A 21,922-nucleotide genomic window follows, 5' to 3' on the forward strand; every position below is an offset into this window, starting at 1 on the left:
CGTCTCACGTCTCGTCAGCCACGTTACAGTAAGTATACTGTAGAATTAAAAAAAAAAAAAAAAGTTATGAACTTTATAATCACAGCACAGACAAATACAATAAATACTATTGTATAGATTAAAAGTATTGAAACATAACTGTACCTTTAATAATACATTGCCTTTATCTATTTAATATATTTATAGTTGATGTGAAGCATATTTATATTTAATATATTCATAAAACAACTGGAGTGGATGCTATTGCCACTCACTAGACACAGACTAAGTTTTCAAGTGTGTCAACTGTAGAGTGTAGAGGGCTTATGGTGGTGGGAGGTCATGCCGGTGGACAATACTACCGTTTGTCACTCTCAGCTTTTGTGTTATTCCAAGCAAACTCCCTGCTCTCCTGGGGCCAGTGCGTCCTCTTTCCCCGTCCCGTTCTCTACCTCAACATGCCTCCCCCTTAACCACATCTCTCTCTGTCCGTGTCTCTCCTTCTCTCCCCTCTGCCCAGGACTGTGGGGTCACACAGAAGCACAGGGGCACAACAAACAAACAGCCATACAACAACGTGTGGGTCAGGAGAAGGAGCCGGGACCAAATATGTTGAAGTCATTAGCTCCACGGGGAGGGGGCCACCCACTCTGACCCCGTCTGACTAAGGATCCTCCTCTTGCTTATGAACACATACCCCGGTGCCCTGGACCTCAGGGCTTACCCCAGCTTGACATCCAGGGATGATAGGAGACTAATACTGATATCTTTTTGCACAATAAATCTCACTAAATTCTCAAATGACTGAGAATGAGGGGCAGAGCGGCTCAGTGTAAACTACTGCACATGCATTTGTTGTATCTCAAATGCAGTAACATTTTCTTAGTTTAAGGATAAACTCAAAAAATCAGAATTCAACAGAATGAAACTATGACATCAATACTCTACATTATAAACAAATTTCAAACAATATTACACACTATAAATATTCATCATAGACAGACAGACAGACAGACAGACAGACAGCTAGATAGATAGATAGATAGATAGATAGATAGACAGACAGACAGACAGACAGATAGATAGATAGATAGACAGACAGACAGACAGACAGACAGACAGAGATAGATATATAGATAGATAGATAGATAGATAGATAGATAGATGTGTGTGTGAAAAATAATAAATTACACAATCAAAATTCATTACAATAAAACAGCAGGAGTTGGACAAATTCATTACAATGAAATAAGTACAAAAAATGAAACTACTTAAAACTAAAGTACTGAAATAAGTACATTATAGACTAACTTCAAACAATATTACACTATAAATATTTGGTTTTTTATTAGTCTATAATATACTACAAAATATTAACCCAAAAAATAAATAAATAAATGTTTTCAATTTCCATAGTCTCAGTTTCTTGAATTTTGGTTTTGCAATTCATTATTATTATTTTTGTATTTTGCATATCTTAAACGATATATGTGTATTTGATGTGTGCATTATTATATTGTATATATTATACATTTATTATATATCATGCTTATATAAGATTGCGTTTGGGAGGACAGCTAAGTAAATATAAATAAAATATCTATACTGTGTAAATTTATTAAGACTTCAGGACAAGCAGCAGTTGTCTCTGTGTTAGACTGAATGATGGTCCACGAAGACGTGTCTGTTTTAGCCATCAGCGAGCCTGGACCGATGACGCAGCACAGGACGCTCCTCCAATAGTGGAAGAGACAGCAGCACTCACGCGCTATTTAAAGTCAAGCAGCTGAGCTGGAGAGTGAAAGTGCCAATTACTTACCCCGAGGAAGAAGACGCTTTATCCTTACCTTCAACAGGAATTTAGCAACGTAGATGGCGGCTTCAAACAAGCAGCTGACGTCGTTTTTCATAGAGGACATTTTATCCTTAAAAGAGGGTAAAAAAGATGACTCCTGCAAATCTGAGAGCGACAGAGCCGACAGCACAGACGGACGAACAGGTACTGCACTTTGAAGACCATTTCTGAGTACACTTCTAGCTTAGTTAATTAAGATTAAGCAGTTATATCATTTGCATGCCAAACTAGTAGGCAGTTAGCTACATAGGCCTATGTATATAGGTAGTTTAGGTAAACTAAATATGTATGCCTTACGAAAATTAACCATGGTTTTAGTATAGCCTAGTAAAAGTGTAGTAAACAGGTTTTTTTTTATTTTTTTGGCGGATTGACTACCATTTGTATAACCACAGTTTTACTAGGCTACAAATACCATGGTTATACTATGGTTAGTGTAGCAGAACCATGGTTAATTTTGTAATAGCCTAACTACAAGAACCATGTTTTGTTTTTTGTAGTAAAACCATGGTTAATTTTCGAAAGTTAGTTCAAAGTAGACCTGACATTCAGATCTCTGTCAGGTTTAGATATGTTCTGAGACCAGTTTTCCTGTGAGAAGCTGCCCTTACGAAAATTGACCATGGTTTTATTGCATTAAAACCGTAGCAACCATGTTTTACCATGTACCATTTGTACAACCACAGTTTTACTACAAATACCATGGCTAAACTATGGTTAGTCTAGCAAAACTACAGTAACCATGTTTTTTGGTTTTATTTGTAATAAAACCATGGTTAATTTTCGTAAGGGGATTTCTGTCAGGTTTAGATGTATTCTGAGACCAGTTTTCCTGTGAGAAACTGAGTTTAAAACCCTAAATGTATCGTACTTACGTTCACAGACTCGGAGGATGTGTCGGTTTGTCGGAGCCCTGAGGATAGATCAGAGTCGTCCGCGGATTTGGCGGGAGGCGGCGGCGGGAAGAAGAAGCGCTCGCGCGCCGCCTTCACGCACCTGCAGGTGCTGGAGCTCGAGAAGAAGTTCAGCCGCCAGCGCTACCTGAGCGCGCCCGAGCGCACGCACCTCGCCAGCGCGCTGCACCTGACGGAGACGCAGGTGAAGATCTGGTTCCAGAACAGGAGATATAAAACCAAGCGGAGGCAGCTAACGACAGACTTTCAGAAACCCGACGCCACGGCTGGGTCTACAGAGGAGGACTTCTTCAGAGCTTCGCTTTTAGCGACGGTCTATAAATCATATCCATACCGGCCTTACGTGTATGACTTACACGGACTGAGTGTATGGAGACCAGCACTGTGATGATATTAGGGACATTAGCATGGATTTTCTCAGATTATTGTGAATAATATTCTTTATTATGATGGTGATTTTTTTTAAGTATTGTACAGCTTTGTATTCTGTGAAATTGAATATTTTTATTAAAGGTGCATATGTGTGTGTTGCATCATGAGCTACAGGCTCAAACTATTGTGGTCACTCCAATGAAATGTTTTCAATCATCCCAACTTCGTCTTCACTTTTTTTATTTAATTCATACATTTTAAGAAGTCCAGATGTGTTGCTTCCGTCGGGGGCAGAGAGCCACATATCTTTACCTTTATCTTGCATTTATCTCACTTATGTTAAGGTGAACTTGTGAAAGGCATTTTTTGCCTTATCTGGTTAAACAGACTTAGCATACTTCTGACCTTTTACTTTAAAACGACTGAGGAACGTAAAGAATATGGATCTAAGTGAACTGTAAGAAAAAATAGTGCAACTAGCCTATATGCTATCATTTATTGCCATCCATTTTAGCCATTAATTTACCAAAACTAAAATAGTTACAAATTTGAGTATGTGGGGAGCTCATAGCCTATACACGTTTGTAATATGGCCTTCGATTAACTTAATTTAACATTTTTGTTTTCTCTGAAGTCGTTTAGTGTGTTTACTGTGGCTCTAATGTTGTTGTTTTTTTTCAATTGGATTTCAGTAAAAGTTTTCACACATACATAATTATTCTTTAAAAATCATAGCACTTCCTAATTCCTAAAAGCTGTCTATTGTTTAACAAGGACTGCAATTATTCTTCAGCCTGAACACTTGTCACATTCACAAGCCATGCCGGCTGATAAATCAAGAGAAGGATTCTTTTGTAAAACATGTGGGTCCGCTCAACATAACATTGCTACAAGAGATAGTGATCTCAAGCACCCCTATCCTTCTTCCATTCAACTTAAGTTGACTTCAGCAGAGCGATAGTTTAAACCGCCTAGACCGGAGGTGGTCTGTTGTCTGAGGGATACAGGTAGGCTTCTCCTGGAAAGATGACACGATTTACCCTGTAAGAGATGTGGTCTAATCAGTGAGTCATGAAAACAGGATCTCTTAACCTAAATGCTAAACTGATAAATGTGATCGAAATAATAACCGAACCATTTTATGGTTTACACACTAAATCCCCAACCTTCTGGGAATATTGTGTTTGCAATACTTTTCCTTCAGGAAGCAACTGCCATGTAGGTCATCAATCACCTGTCTTTAGAAAGCTCTCAGGCATAACCAGACCTCTTTAGCTATTTCTACAAAGAAATGTCTCAGTAAGTATGTGGATTACATGAATAGCAGTAGGACGTGTTTGTTACAGGGGTGTTAAAATGAGACATGTATAAATATTTGGTAACACTTTTGTTTAGGGTCCAAATCTTCAATCTCATTATTATCTAGTTGCTTATTAGCATGCATATTACTAGCATATTGGCTGTTTATTAGTGCTTATAAAGCGCATATTGATGCCTTACTCTGCATATTTTAGATCCCTTAATCTCCACCGAAGACCTAGACTTAACAACTACCTTACTAACTAATAAGCAGCCAATTAGAAGTTTATTGAGACAAAAGTTGTAGTTAATAGTTAGTTAATGGCAGTTGGTCCCCAAACTAAAGTGTGACCAAATATTTGTCTCCTGAACATCAAAAAAACTTAAGTTTGGCTTAATATTTTTGAATATGATGCCATTTAAATGTAAACTTAAACACAACCCTACACAAAAGACAATTATATATTTTTATAGACAAATATATTATATTATATTATATTATATTATATTATATTATATTATATTATATTATATTATATTATATTATATTATATTATATTATATTATATTATATTATATTATATTATATTATATTATATTATATTATATTATATTATATTATATTATATTATATTATATTATATTATATACACACTCATACACAAATGTAATTATTACCTTTGTATGGCTGTATGGCTATTTAACAGATATTAATGAGCATATAATATAATATAATATAATATAATATAATATATATGCTCTTACTTGTCTTACTGCATAACTTTACACTGATGTTGCTGCAAGAATGTTTATTTTAAGCATCCATTCCCATTTGTTGTATGACTGGTGGAAATTATTTATTATTTCAAACATCAGTCAGATGACAGAAATTCTCCACTTCCCAGTTGAAACGATTCAAACCAGTTTCAGCTATTATCTAAAACTCAAACCTGTCCGGTGAAGTTTGACTTTGAGATCAAACTCGTTCTGGATGTGGCCCCTTTCTTTCAGTTGAAGCTTGCAGATCCACCCAAGCAGGGCATAACCACCCGCATATTTCTATCTCCACAGCAATGTCATGCCACTTAATAATAGTAATCTGTGTGGTGACACTGTTTTGGTTTGAGAGATAAGTGCGGCCTGTGATACAGGAGTTCTCCTCCATACAGAGCACGGGTTCACCTAATGCCACCCACTTGGCCCGGCTCCAGAGAAACTGGAATTTTCAGCGTCTATCCATTTCTGTCTGTTCGTATCAATATCCTCACTTCACCAAAATATGTTCTCTGTTACACCCTAATTTACCCATCAAAGTCTACCTCTGATATTGTACTCGTAAACACATGGGAATTTGTTGTGATGTCATGTAAAAAACATTTATGGGATTGGCTTCAATGCCATTCTCTTCTTAAATATGTTAAATATGTTAGTCAATTGGCAGAGAGAATGAAATTTGCGATGTTGTTATTATTGTCAACAGAGTAACAAGCAAACCTTTTTTAAGTCTTGAAAAAAGCCAAATAATTTTGACTGATTGCTAAAGGGATAGTTCACTAAAAAAATTTATTTCTGTCATTATTAAGTCACCCTCATGTTGTTACAAACCTGAATGACTTTCTTTCTTCTGTGGAATACAAACGGAGTCGTCCTGCCTCTGCTTTCCTTATAATTTCACTGCTTCTGACTTCTGACAATCTCCAAAGAAAAAATAAAATTAAAATAAAGCACTTGTCTATTTTTTATTTTTATTACATACATACATACATTTTAAGAATTAAAAAAAAAATCACTGATAATCTTCCCGCAGCTCTGAAATCTCATTCATGTCAAATTTGGCATACCAGGTTTTTCACCATTGATTATTGTCTGTGTAGTATATCCAAACTGACAGTTAATTTATGTATGCGAATAAATTGAATGGATAATGATGTTTGAAAGCTGAAAGCTGGATGGGAAGATTTTCAGCGAATACTGAAATCACACTGGAACTCACACAAAAGTATCATATGACTTTAAAAGTCTTAGAAAACAGATCAGAAGTCATATATTATTACAGCTTTGTCATTTCTGGAGCTTTATCTCCATTTGTGGTCCACGGGGAAAAATAAAGTAAAGTACAATAAAATAAAACAATACGAAAAGAAAAGAAAGCATACTGGGTTTTTTCAGTGTAAATAATGACAGATTTTTTTCTGTGAACAACATCCAGCACCACAGTACCTGTACAGGCCTGCGTCACTCATGTCAAAGATAGCTGTTTTTCAGATGAACCTGCTGTCAAGCCACACCTTATTTATTCATTTTGTCTCCTTGTCAAAATGCATTATGTAAAATGTTCTTGCCCAGTAATTGCCAAAGTACTTGTCTACAGTACATAATTTATTGCCTTTCAACTTCTGCATGTTAATGACCGGTATTACTAGATTACTTGAGAGGAAATTGGAAACATTTCTTTGAAGTTATTGGCCTTTAAAACACTGCCTTGTGCCGGTGGACTGGGGTGAACAGGAGATCTGTATTCTCAGCTCCGTTAAGTTTCTGAATCTCTACAGGTGGAGGTCAAAGTGGGTGGAGCTGCTGACCCCCAGGTGTGACGGAGAACGAACAAAGCTCTTGATCATGACTCAGTCACCTCATCTAACACCTGCCAATCAAACTAGACTGCACTCTCACGCAAGTACGGGTGGAGTTAACTGTTTGATGAAACTTACTCCGGAATATATACTGCTCCATACTAAACAACCTTGGCTGTGAGACAGTTTTCACTTCTGTGTTTTTGAAAGAAGTCTTACAAAGCTTACCAAGGCTGATTTTATTTGATAAAAAATACAGTAAAAACAGTCATATTGTGAAATATGATTGCAATGTAAAATAACAGTTTTCTATGTGAATATATTTTAAAATGTAATTTATTCCTGTGATTTAAAGCTGAATTTTCAGCATCATTACTCCAGTCTTCAGTGTCACATGATCCTTCAGAAATCATTCTAATATGCTGATTTGCTGCTCAAGAAAGATTCGTACCATTATCAATGTTGAAAACAGTTGTGCTGCTTAATATTTTTGTAGAAATATTTTTCAGCATCCTTTGATGACTAAAAAAGTGCAGCACTTATTGAAATTTGATTATTATTTTTTTTTTATGTAAACGCCTGACACAGTGACTCATTATTATACCAGATATTAAATAACAAACATACTTTCAATCTCAACACTGGATATAAACAAGGAAGAAGAAGAAGTGTCTTTCAGAAAATATCTCAGCAATGCTACAGACTGTGCTTAAAATAGCCTGTAATCCACGTATTTCAAAATGAAATATTTCTTCGCAAATTCTCATTTCAACATTGATTTTATAGCTCTATGCTTGTACTGTATGTCAACAATGTTTAATTTGTGTCCATTTTCATTTTAGAAAAAACATCTGAGACAAAGTATTTATATGGTACTTAAAAGAACTGCATTCTTTACATGCATGTCTCTTGAGCTATGAAAGGGAAACATCAGAGTAATTTTCCTCTGTACAGGTGCCACTGTACACTGAAATAAATTTTCAAGACAAGTGTTTGCATCAAATTCTTGACAGTTTATGACTATCTGACTGACTTCCAAAAACACTGCCTAACTCACATCTCACATTTATTCATCCAAACCATTACCTACTCAACGACAACATTTCAGATCATTTCCCCTGATCTCTCCTCAGTGTGGTGGCTCTCTAAGCGACGGCCTTTGGGAGGAAGATGCGTTTAGGGGTAAACAGGATTATAAACTTTGGGTCCAACTGAGCCAGTGTCTCAGCCACTTCGGCTCCATCATTAAGGAATTAGAAGTGTTGGAAACCTCCCTCACCTCCCTCTCTGTCTAGCACAGGTTTACACGCAGCCATTATCAGCGGAGTGACAGCGCTTCTGGAGGGAGTGTGGCCTGCTCTGAGTGCGGATTAAGACATGTTGTTGTTTCTGTTATTCACATCCGTAACATCTGCGGGTTCAAGCCCTGAGTAATGTCTATTTGCAATACAATTAGAGACAAAGATAAAAAAGCTCCACCTTGGGGGGGGTGGGGGTCTTCGACCCGCCTCACCCCGGCCACGGCCGGCCCGGCCACAATTAATTATAATTAAATATATTAAATATATAATTTAGTCATGAAACTCTAGATGGCGCAGGCTGATGGGTTGTTAACGTAACTGATGATATTCAAAGAGTTAAACGACTTGGCACAAGCTGATTGGTTCATGCTGCATATGCCGCCAATGAGCTTACTGCCTTGTATTTAATTAAACTATCATTAACTAACAATGAGCAATACAGTCTTGTTACAGTATTTGTTAATTTTTGTTAATGTTAGTAAATAAAAATACAACTAGTAATTTTTAGTTAATGTCAGCTCAGGTCCATTAAATAATATAACTTTTAATGCATTAGAAAATGTTGACATTAACATTAACTAAGAATAATACATGCTTTTTTTCTTTTTTCTTTCTTTTTTTGTATTATTAGTTCATGTTAGCATGCGCGCAAACACACACACACACACAGACACATTATCAAAAACTGTTGAAAACTGTCGTGCTGCTTAATTTTTTAATGTGGAAACAATAATACATAACAATAATACATGTTTTTCTGAATTCTTTGATGAATCGAAAGGTAAAAAAAAACAGCATTTATTTATTTATTTATGTGGAAACCATAGTACATTTTTTTCTGAAATCTTTGATGAATCAAAGGGTCTAAAGAACAGCATTTATTTATTTATGTGGGATATGTGGGAGCCATAATAATATTTTTTTTTTTTTTAATTGAAAGGTCAAAAGAACAGCATTTGTTTGTTTGTTTGTTCGTTCATTCATTCATTTTATTATTATTATTTTTTTTTTCTTTGGTAACAATATAAATGTATTTACTCTCACGTCTTTTGAAATTAATGCAGAATAAAGTTTATAAAAGTATTAATTTTAATACTATTAATTGATTATATATGAATTCTTCTTATTATAAAATCTTCTGTGTATTTAGGCTGTCTGAAGAACTGTTTCTGTCTTTTCATGTAAGTCTAGAGTGACTCTCTGTGCATTCTGTTGTTGAACTCCACGTTCATACAAAAATACACTTCCTGCTGACTCGCTAAAGCATTTGTATGTAAGACAAATGTCTAAAAACAAACATTTTTGTAAAACATCTAATACTGGTCAGTGATTAGCAAACAAACGTGATCCACTTCCTCTGTGGGAATGATCTAGGGTTTTGTGTGTTTTGTGGCAGCGCCGGCATGTTGAGTCTGAAAGATGAAGACAGAAACCTGTAAACAAGCTGATAAGGGACAGCGGTGTAAGGTCTGCTTATGGGAAATACAGGGTGTCAGGCCAGCATTCAGTGAACAAACCATTGCAATTTTCTTTGAAAAAGGAACTTTTCTTAGATTGATGATTAATTGTATTATTGATGGACATTTCTCATCTGATTTCAGATACTCAGCATTCTATTGTTTGTCTTGTTCTTCACTCACACCTCCAAAGACACTGAAGAAACACGTCACATGACCAGAACATTTCGATGAGCCTCATTGTTGTTCTACTTTGCTTTTAGCACACACACCCTTTGTGAAAACACTGCAGCAGATCTGAGCAGCAGGGCATCCTCACCTCTAATAAAGCTCTATTCAGTGATTGGGTGAGGTTGTCATTCTTTCCAGTGATGATTATTAGATATCGTTCCAGTGAACCACACCTGACCTGACTGTCAACATTGCAAACCTTTATCACCTGTTCCGATGGGGAAAATCTTATGCTTTTTTGAGGGTTAGAAGTCAAGTTTGCTTGAAGCAGATGCTTGACAGAAGTGCCTGATGATCTCCTGTATCTGGCCATCTCTGCTTCATGAATATGCCTATGTAGAACTCAGCACCAAAATGCTAGGGGGTTTCCAAGGGTGTTCTGGGTTTCCAAGGGTGGTTTCTAAGGGGTTCTTAGGGTGTTCTGGATGGTTGCTTACTGGCACTTTTTAGGGTGTTATAGGTGGTTGCTAGGGGGTTCCTTCTAGGGTGTTCTGAATTGTTGTTAAGGGGGTTTCTAGCTGGTTTAAGTTGTTTTTTTAGCTGGTATCAGAGTATGTGAGCAGAGTGGAGTGGAAGTGGAGCGGCGTGATTTTTGAGTGGTGGATTTTTTGAAAGTCAGAGCATTGTAGTTTTCACTCGCTCCGAGATTGCTCCACTACCGCTTCATCACGAGCACAATTAATGCCAACAGCTCATAATATAACTGCATTTTATCAAGAATTCATGCATTAAACATCATAGCAAGATTGACAGATATGTGGATCACTCAAATCAGAAAGAAGGTGAAGGTTATAATGACGGCGATGGACGAGTCCTCGAGGATATATCTTAAGCATGTTTGTTTGTAGCATGTGGATACTCAATACTGATTGGTTGAATTCACATTTTAAACAGTTTATTGTTCAGGTAGTTAATCTCCACTCTAAACTAATGTGCTGCTACATTGCTGCACACGCGCACACAACACATAAGCTTGCATATAATGTACAGATCGCGTGCACATAGAAACATTCAGGAGTGCAGAAAATTATTGTCAGTGCTGTCCTGTGATTTATCAGCTTGAAAACGGAAAGTTACAGCATATTCTTTCTGTTTCTGAAGTAATTACAACCCTCAGCTTCACCATAGTAGAGACGATCCACAGTGAGTTAAACATCCATTTAAAGGGATAGTTCACCCAAAAATGAAAATTCTGTCATTAGTTACTCACCCTTGTGTCGTAAGACCTTCGTTCATCTTCGGAACACAAATTAAGATATTTGATGAAATCCGAGAGCTTTCTGACCCTCCATAAACAGCAATGTAACTGAAACATTTTATGGCCCAGAAAGATAGTAAGGATATCGTTAAAATAGTCCATGTGACATCAGTAGATCAACAGTCATTTTATGAAGCTACGAGAATACTTTTTGTGTGCAAAAATAACAACTTTCTTCAACAAAGTCACCCTCTGCCTCCATTATGAAGAGTATCACGACACATGCGTGTGCTTTGATCTGCACATAAACAATGTATGCACGTGCTTTGATCTGCACATAAACAATGTATGCACGTGCTTTGATCTGCACATAAACAATGCATGCGCGTGCTTTGATCTGCACGTAAACAAGGTGCAGCGCATACGTGCTCTACGTCAGCAGCACCACGCGCATGCATTGTTTACTTGCAGAAAAGCACGCGCATGCATCGTGATACTCTTCAAAATGGTGCCTAGGGTGACTTGGGGGAGAAGAATTTTTGAATAAAGTCGTTATTTTTGTTTTTTGAGCATAAAAAGTATTATTGTAGCTTCATAAAATCACAGTTGAACCACTGATCACATGGACTGTTTTACCGATATCCTTACTACTTTTCTGTGTCTTGACAGTGGTAGGACCCTTGCTGTGTTCCGAAGATGAACAAAGGTCTTACGGGTTTGGAACGACACAAGGGTGAGTAACTAATGACAGAATTTTCATTTTGGTGAACTATCCCTTTAATATAGACTTGGTCTAATTTTAGTGTTCAATTAAACCACGTTAAAACTATTCTTCTAGTATTGTGTATTTATTTATTTCGTTTAATATAAGTTTTGAACAGAAATTTCGAGCGAAGGCGGAGCGAAAGCGAAGGCGGTTTCTCAGCAGCAGAAGTCGTCATAGTTGGGTAAACTTCGAGAGCAGTGAATGGGAGAGCACCACAAATTTGCGCCATCTAGAGTTTCATGCCAAAACTCTGTATATGCATTTATTAAAAAATCTAAATATATACACTTTTGAGGATTTACGATGCTGATGACCGCTAAAACGCGTCATCACAGTCTTGTGAAAAGGGTCCATTATTGAATGCCACTCACATACTCTGGCTGGTATAGCTGGGCGGCCAGCCATTCTCCCAGCCAGCTGAAAAATGCCCAGGACCCCTTTAAAACCACTCAACAAAACCAGTTCAGACTTATATAATAATAATAATAATAATAATAATAATAATAATAATAATAATAATAATAATAATAATAATAATAATAATAATTCATTACATTTATATCGACTTTCAAAAAAAGGAAAAAAATTGAGTGAGACGGATAACGGTAGTCAGAAGAGAAAACAATGTCAAATTTACCATCCCTCCCATAGATGCTGTATTAGAAACACCCTCGCATTAGCGTTAACAGTTTTTTTGTAATTTGATACAAAAGCCAATCAGTAGATATGGGGACTGTTAGGAGGCCAATAATATAATATAATATCTCGTTCAAATTCCTTACTCTAAATAGTATGAGCGAAAGTAGTAGAGTTGCTCGCATTAGCAAATACCAAAACTAACCTCCCATTACGCTCTATTTTCAGTTGCATTTTTTTTTTATCATTTTGACCGAGCAAGGGGTGATGATTAACAAAATGATGTTTATCTCAACAAAGCCACTATCAGGTGAGACCTTCATAGCCTACATGGAAGACTTCCCCTTTGTAACACATGCTTCACGAACCCTAAGCTATGACTGTGATACTGTTTAAAAAATTTTCTTTCTTTGTTCGCTAAGAGTGCTTGTGTACAATGAACGCATTAGAGTACAACCAAGCATGAGGAGCGAGCGCATGTTTGTATCAGTCAAAACGAATGGCCAGAATTCCAGCTATGCTGCAGCTTCATACTGATAAAAGATCGTTTACAGCCTGCCCACGAGTCTGTGTTTAAATGTCTGAGTATGAGACTATGAGGTGTGTGATTGTATGCGCTCCGACTGACCCTCTCAGGAAAGAGCAGTCACAGGTTCACACCGACCCTGACCTTTGACCTCATCAGGAGTGACCAATCATGCCCAGGCAGGGTCAGAGAGCTGGGGGAACACAGACGTGGCTCTCTGACTGTCATCGTTATCATGACTGATTCACATATTGCTCTACCCAGCAGCCCTGTTACAGGCCATTTAGCAGTGTGGAACAGACACGGGTATTAATCAGACGCATGACCGATACGGACACTTACCAGGACGTTTAAGTAGAAGAGATTCCAGTTATTATTATTATCTTACCTCTGTAGTGGCTTCTTTGAATCATTTGACATTTTATGCTATGACAACTACATTAGCAGATGTTTCTATTTATTTTCCTCAATAACACTGGCTAATGAACCTTCATGCTTTTCAAGCGAATTCATACAAAATCAGCACACTGTAAAACAGTTAGAGTTTCAAAATGAAACTGGGTTGGTTATTCTGACTGTTGGTTATCCCAACTATGTTGTGCAAAAACTCTGCAGAGCAAAGAACCAGAGTTGATTTCTCTTGAATCTATAGATTAAAAATCAGCTCATTTGAGTTAAAATTTTAAATTAGACATTTAAATTCTTTAAGAACAGCATATGGTGGATAGTTGACTCAGAAGTGAACATTCAGTCGTCATCTGTTCACTCTCTTGTCTTTTCATTCTTCCATGGAAAACAAAAGCAGATATTTATACTGAATGTATTAGCTCCTCTTTTCCATAATATAAACGTCTTTTATTATGTTTGTATAATTTATTTTTGTGCATTTTTGAGTATAAAAGTCCCTGGTATTCTTTTCTTGGTTGTGAGAAAGAAGTGCACTTAATTGTATTGCATGCGCATTTGTAGTGTACCAAAATCTTAAAAGTATATAAAAAACACTACTTGCAGATAATTACATAATATTAATTACATAAAAGGCCAATTAAGTGAACTTAAAAGAGAGACACTGTCGTGATTGTTTCTAACTCATTTAAATACATTTTGAAAAGCGCTCTTTGTAATTATATCAAATAATTACATTTGAATTGTTATATCTTTTGTCATGATTTATAGAAGTACACGTATTTTGATGTGTTGACTAACATACTAAAGCACTTGTAAAGTACATGATTATCATTTTAACTGTGTATAATTTAATATTACATTTAAAGTTAATATATTTTAGATGTACTAGGCTATATTGCAGATTCATCATTACAAATGTGCAATTATACATAAATACATGACATACAATTTTCAAATAAAATGACATCTTAGTTCTCAAAAATGCTTGTCCGCATTCAGCGGTTCACTTTAACCATATTTCAAAGACAATAGAAGTAACTATGAAATTACATATAAAAATGTATGTTCAAGCACTCCTAATTCAACTAATTGCACTTAATATCAATTTAAACTATAATACATTTTCATTTAATTATAAATAACATCCAATTAAGTAGCCGAAAGCACGGCAATCATTTCACACTTAGTCTAATTGGTATTTTTATATTATATTGTCATTAGTAAGTAAACATAAATAACACCATGGATTTAATTAAAAGTTATTATCACCTGGAGCAAATACCACATTGTTATTTTTAATAATATAAATATTAACAAATAATATTATTTTGAAATGCAGCGTGGACAGCGTATAACCAGTATACTGGACTTCAAAAAAATATCTGCCATTTCTTTTTTTTATGTTTTATAAGAGTAACATTCTCTAATGGCAAATGTAAAGGAAAAAAAATTCAGTTAAAAATGTGGCCTCATGTAAAGAAAAATAATATTTAAAGTAAATACTGTATGTACAATGCATTGCAGCATTCAGAAGTTGACCTGCCAGTTGTTGCCAAACACCATGTAAATCTATTTTCTATTGCAAAATTGTGTTTTGCTTGTGGAGATTGATGTCATCAAATTAGACGAGCTGTCATTGCTCTTCTCACACCTGTTGTTCAAAGTGGGATATGTGCTTTTGAAACTATAATGAGCACTCAAACTGCTCCCTGAATATCTTTCACTCCACCCTTTTCTGTGTATATAGATGTACGTAAGCCAAAATGCTTTATTGATGAGCACACTTAAATGCTGATCTTGCCCAACCAACCAACCAACACACACACACACACACACACACACACACACAAAGAATACTAACAGAGAAGCACATGAGAACACTCATTGTCTTGTAAACTGACTGAAGGAGCGTCGTCCTCAAACATGTTGTCAAACTGGCTCTTCAAAATACAGAGTCAGATCAGTGATTTATTATTCAGAAGTGGATACAAGTCAGAAGCAATATGAGACTGCAATACTGTATGAATAGCTTGTATAGGGTAAGCTGTGCCAGTTTTCACTTAAAGCTGCTTCCAGGCAAGGAGAAAAGAGCTCAATTTAATACTTAGTATTATTTATACCTTTGAAAAAAAAAAAAAAAAAGCATCTGTAACAAGGGGCTATAAAAATATGACTTACAAAGTGACACAGCGTGTCCCACATTCCAAGGTATAAGCTCAAGTTGTTGGTGAATATGTAAAAGGTTCAGTGATTTCAAATAAAAGTATGAACATAAACGAGAGGGGGGAAAAAACAAACATGTTTAGCCTATTAATGCACAATCCCATTTCAAAGTTTTATTCTTGTTTATTTGTTTGTTTGTTTTCAGATCCACAAAGCAGCTATGAAAAGGTTTAGGTTGAATTTTTGAATGTATCGAATGCATTTTTAACATTGTAATATTATTTCCTGCATTTGCAGGCAAATCTGTATTAGTAAAGCTAAGCGTTTTCAGCGCTGACTAATCTAAGCGCCTCTGATTGGCCACTGCATTCCTAAGTTCAACAGAAACGCGTGTGATAGGTTAAAAGGCTCAACGCAGCAAAAAAAAAAAAAAAACGGCACGTAAATCTGATGCAGTCTGAGAGAATCTAAATGTAATTTCGCGAACTGATACTTTTCATTCAACATCCATAATACATTTAATTGTGCAAGAGCCATTTTTGCCCCTTTGTTTTGAATTTGTGGGACATTTTTGTTCATTTTGTTGGCATTTTTGGCCTGTTTGCCTATATAAACATATACATATTGATATCTAAATCTAAACATACCATAATAAATATAAATCGAAACATTCTTAAATCAAAATACATTTATTTAAGAAGGAAAATATCTTAAGCTATTAAGTCTGGTTTTCAAAAAAAAAAAAAAAAAAGTCAGAATTACGTAAGTTTATGCTTTTAAAAAAATGTCAGTGGGGTAAGAAAAATAATCTTGTTTTTTGTTTAAAATAAGTTTATTTTCCTACCCTATTGACAGATATTAGTTTTAAGCATAAAATCGCTTAATTTCAATAAATCTATCAGAAAACCAGACTTATTATCTAAAGTTATTTTGCTTCTCAAGAAAATATTTCTTGATTTAAGAATGTTTAGATATACGTATCTGGAAAACAAGACAAAAATACTGAAGAAGAACATGACTTTTTTTGCAGTGTATATCTCTTTTTAAAATGAATTTAACAGGATTGAAGTTAATTTTGTCTGTGGGAACCCTAAATTCTATCCGTATCATGTGATGATCTGATTGGGTGTTGGCTCTTAAGATTGAGCGCACAGTGTGGTCGTAAGACCATTATGGCCTCCATTGAGGCTTGGCAAAACAAACAGAGTCTCCTCCGCTGCAGTGATGGGCACGTTCACCTCCTCCACAAAGAGAGCCATTGTCAGCGCTGCAATATGCCGTGACAAATTTGCCCAAACTGATAAGACAATGCTCAACAGCACATCCTCATGATTCGCAAAGTCGGCCACAGAAACAGATTCTAACTATTACAGTCCTACCTGAGCAGAAACCATAACGTTTTCACCGAGTATAGAGTCAGATCTTAACTTTAGACTTAGGATGCTTCTGTAATACGGCCCCTTATAAGACTAAAACCTCAGAAAAGGGCTGTACAGATGACTCATGATTTTGATGGATGGAGAATAACGTGTCTCCTGCATTTGTTCTGTGAGGGAATGAACATACACTTAAGACCTGCTTCATCTGTGATGTAGGATAAGCGTGTGCAGATGAAGCGATTGGGATGGTTATGAGGACATTTCAGCACAGGATGATGAAGGACTATCTTTTTATACCTCCCAGATAAACAACCATCTCAGACAAGAGCAAAGAAAAGCGGCAGACAAGGCCGAGCGGTGTGTGGGGAGTGTGTACGTGTCCTCAAGACATATTGTGTCACAATTCCCCGCAGGACTGATCAAGAACTGCTGCTGAGACTGACTGAGAGTTTCTGTCCATCATGACCTCTCAGGCTTTCATCAGGTGACTAATAACAAACCACAATGTATTAATTGGCCAAGGCCTTTAAAAAAAAAACCACTTTTGCATATTTATTTCTTATTCAAGTCTGTATGGCCCAAAGTATCTAAATACATAACTCTATGCCACATTATCATGGGATTAAAAGCATATTTATCTAACTTCAGTATTTTCTGACTTTATTAGTGAACTTCGTGGACGCCTGTTTAAAAGGCAAAAAGGTACATTTAAAATAATAATAATAAACTTACAAAATCATAATTCCAAGATATAAAGTCACACAATGAGCAATAAAGTCACATTTGGGAGATATAAAGTCACATTTTCTTTTTATTTAGTTCATTTTTATTGGGGGAAAGAATGTAACATTTTATTTCAGCTTGTTGATAAGGCAAAAAAAAAAAAACGTTTCTCATTTTTGTTTACTCTAAGTTGAAGTACTATAATAACTAAAACTAAATATTAATACAATCAATATAGAGTATTTAAAAAATTATAAGAATAAAATATGTCATTATAGTTTAATAGTACATTAGACACATGTCAAACATTGTTTGATTGTATTTAGGGTTTTAAAAAAATCATTTTATATGAACCATGAGTTATACTGTTATCCTTATTTGACTCCTAATACTCAAAAAAACAGTCCCTGCTGTAATAGAAGTCATATTTTCTGGACAACAGCGCCCTCTTCAGACCACAGAGAGGTGCCCTCAATCAATGCCTCAGTAACACACGTTTATAATAGTGACATATGATTTTATGTCAGTATTAATATCCTTAAACGACCAATTACACCAATGTATATTTACTATTGCAGTGGTCAGATGTTTTTTTATATATATTTTTTTTTAAACATAGTTTTAATCAACCCACACTTAGATTACAAAACATTTAACTGGAAACGTAAACTAGAATAAATTGGAGTTCTGTCCTACAAATAAACATTTCAAACATATTTTAGAACAGCTGTTAGATAAAGTGAACAGAATAAAACCACACTGACAAACATTCAGGTACAATTCAGTCAACTATACTGTATAATTAGAGTTACGGTCTTCTCAGAATAGACTGAAACATATTTTATAAGCTGTTATTCAAAAATGTTAATCAATACTTTGCCACCTTTGCCATTTTAATTGATGAATTTTAATTCACAACTGTTTTCTGTTGACATTTATTTAAACAGAATATGTTTTAAAAAATTTAAACATTGTTTAAATAATATTTATATACTTTGGGAGCATTTCAAATCTCAAAACAAGTATTTTTGATACAGCGATAAAAAAGCAGGGTCCTACAGTTTATTAATTTAACTGAATGAAACTGACATTATTTCTAAAGTTAATTATTCTTTTTTGTTTATTATATGAGGCCATATAATGAGACTTGCGATCACTTCCGCTGAATATGCCTTCATGACAAACATTCGTACAATGTTACAATACAAACATACTAAATAAGACTCGTGTCATTGGATCATTGTGCGTTTTATTTCAGCTCCAGTGTTTCAAAGTAGCAGCGTTTCCACCAATCCGTTTTAGAGTCTACATTGCAGTAAAAAACAAAACATAACTTGCGTACACTAGATGGCACTATTTTTTATTTCAAAATCTTCCCACTTCTTCTACACTGTGCGCACAGAGACGCATATTTAGAGGAACACCGCAGCACTTCTTCACTGCAATGTGGCAAATATCAGAATAAGACATTGATAAATCTGTTTTATGGTTTCTCAGAGCATGGTACCTAGTGATGATCAGACAAGATCAACAACGGAATGTTGTTAATATTGGACCCAGAAGCAAAAACTTTAAAAACATACACAATTTAAAATGGTTTCAAATACAATGTGTATTTTAAAACAGCTATAGCTTTGCAGAGCAATTACAGATAGGAAGCATTTAAAAATGCTGGACCCAGATGAAGCAAACCCATGGGGTTTCCACCGTACAACACAGAGCCAAGGGGTCACGGAAATCTGTCCTTAGTCAATCAAATCAAATCAAAATCTGCTTTGGGCGGCCCCACATCCATCATCTCGGCTGTAATGACCAAACTATGCATCCTAAAAAAGAAAAACCTAAAACACATCGCTATACAAATCTCAATACGTCAAACGCTAACATCATTGTTCCCCAATCTGAACGGTCAAATGTGTAAGTTAGTGATATTTACGCTATACTGTAATGGTAGTGAGTGAAAAGTCCATTTATTTTGTTCCTAGATGCTAGTTGAAAAAAACAGTGGTCTGGAAACACACAGCAAATCAAGTACCAAACCAATACGCATTTAATCAGAAGGCAAATAAACAAAAGTCTCACTGGACCGGCATTAGGAACTTCCAAACCTTCCGAGATGAAATAAACAGAAGACCGAGATCATTTGGATGCGATTAATCGTTTGATAGCACTAAACCCTCTAACACACCGTCCCGTCACGTCGTCTGCATAGATTGCAAAGATGCAGTATGAACACTGGCAAACGTTTGATGAATGCTAACATGAAGAGGCAAACGAAACACTGGCGCTGTGATATCTGAGCCCGGTCTCATGAAAATGCGTATAAATAGTACGCCAAATAAAAACGAAAACCCGTGGTATTGATACGCAAAAATGGACTTTGGCGTGCATATGATACGCATGTGTTTGGCGTGCATATAATACGCAGTTTTCGCGTGCATATGATACTAAATTTGTTGGCGTGCATATGATATGCAGTTTTCGCGTACATATGATACGCATCTACCCCACAACCCTAAACCTACCCATCGCATAGCATATACACGCCAAAGTCCATTTTTGCGTATCAATACCACGAGTTTTCGTTTTTATTTGGCGTACTATTTATACGCACTTGTCTACATTGCAGTAAAAAACAAAACATAACTTGCGTACACTAGATGGCACTATTTTTTATTTCAAAATCTTCCCACTTCTTCTACACTGTGCGCACAGAGACGCATATTTAGAGGAACACCGCAGCACTTCTTCACTGCAATGTGGCAAATATCAGAATAAGACATTGATAAATCTGTTTTATGGTTTCTCAGAGCATGGTACCTAGTGATGATCAGACAAGATCAACAACGGAATGTTGTTAATATTGGACCCAGAAGCAAAAACTTTAAAAACATACACAATTTAAAATGGTTTCAAATACAATGTGTATTTTAAAACAGCTATAGTTTTGCAGAGCAATTACAGATAGGAAGCATTTAACAATGCTGGACCCAGATGAAGCAAACCCATGGGGTTTCCACCGTACAACACAGAGCCAAGGGGTCACGGAAATCTGTCCTTAGTCAATCAAATCAAATCAAAATCTGCTTTGGGCGGCCCCACATCCATCATCTCGGCTGTAATGACCAAACTATGCATCCTAAAAAAGAAAAACCTAAAACACATCGCTATACAAATCTCAATACGTCAAACGCTAACATCATTGTTCCCCAATCTGAACGGTCAAATGTGTAAGTTAGTGATATTTACGCTATACTGTAATGGTAGTGAGTGAAAAGTCCATTTATTTTGTTCCTAGATGCTAGTTGAAAAAAACAGTGGTCTGGAAACACACAGCAAATCAAGTACTAAACCAATACGCATTTAATCAGAAGGCAAATAAACAAAAGTCTCACTGGACCGGCATTAGGAACTTCCAAACCTTCCGAGATGAAATAAACAGAAGACCGAGATCAAAAGTCGAAGGGAACAGGAAGTGAGAGAGGACACAGGAAAGGCACAGACCAAACAGAACACAGCAATAAAACCAGAAACTAGTGCTGTCAAATGATTAATCGCATCCAAAATAAAAGTATTTGTTTACATAATATGTGTGTGTGTGTGTACCGTGTATATTTATTACATATATAAATAGACACACATGCATGTATATATTTAAGAAAAATTTTATGTTTATATATTAAATACATTTATAAATAAATTTAATTATATGAATATAAATATATATATATTTTTTGATGTGACATGTGGCCAAGTATTGGTGACCCATACTTGGAATTAGTGCTCTGCATTTATCCCATCCATAGTGCACACACACAGCAGTGAACACACACACACCGTGAACACACACCCGGAGCAGTGGGCAGCCATTTTTGCTGCGGCACCCGGGGAGCAGTTGGGGGTTCGGTGCCTTGCTCAAGGGCACCTCAGTCGTGGTACTGAAGGTGGGAGAGAGCGCTGTACATTCACTCCCCCTACCTACAATCCCTGCCAGACCGTAACCTTTGGGTTACGAGTCCGACTCTCTAACCATTAGGCCACGACTTCCCCAGGTGCTGCTAGAGAAGGAGTACAGTGCCTGGTTCCCACAGTGGAGTTTGGTGGTAGTAAAGCTCTTATATAGGGATGCATGAGTGCTGAAG

At 36.1% G+C, this 21,922-nt stretch overlaps 1 protein-coding gene across 1 annotated transcript; it reads left to right on the forward strand.

Moving 5' to 3' along the window:
• The first annotated feature begins 1,793 nt into the window (after positions 1-1,793).
• Positions 1,794-3,339, forward strand: LOC107710828 (homeobox protein Nkx-3.1-like). The gene is made up of 2 exons (XM_016515676.1): positions 1,794-1,978; positions 2,718-3,339. Exons 1-2 carry the CDS (start codon positions 1,852-1,854, stop codon positions 3,134-3,136), a joined length of 546 nt encoding a protein of 181 aa, XP_016371162.1. The 5' UTR covers positions 1,794-1,851; the 3' UTR covers positions 3,137-3,339.
• The last annotated feature ends 18,583 nt before the right edge of the window (positions 3,340-21,922 follow it).

Source organism: Sinocyclocheilus rhinocerous, unplaced genomic scaffold (genome assembly GCF_001515625.1).
Source record: "Sinocyclocheilus rhinocerous isolate Xijiao unplaced genomic scaffold, SAMN03320098_v1.1 scaffold1198, whole genome shotgun sequence".
Classification (NCBI taxonomy): Eukaryota; Metazoa; Chordata; class Actinopteri; order Cypriniformes; family Cyprinidae; genus Sinocyclocheilus; species Sinocyclocheilus rhinocerous.

Bases quoted from the DNA above. Each gene is read 5' to 3' on its own strand.
- LOC107710828 (XM_016515676.1), top strand. From the start codon at position 1,852: ATGGCGGCTTCAAACAAGCAGCTGACGTCGTTTTTCATAGAGGACATT. The intron at 1,979-2,717 runs GTACTGCACTTT...TTACGTTCACAG, and splicing joins CAGCACAGACGGACGAACAG to ACTCGGAGGATGTGTCGGTT.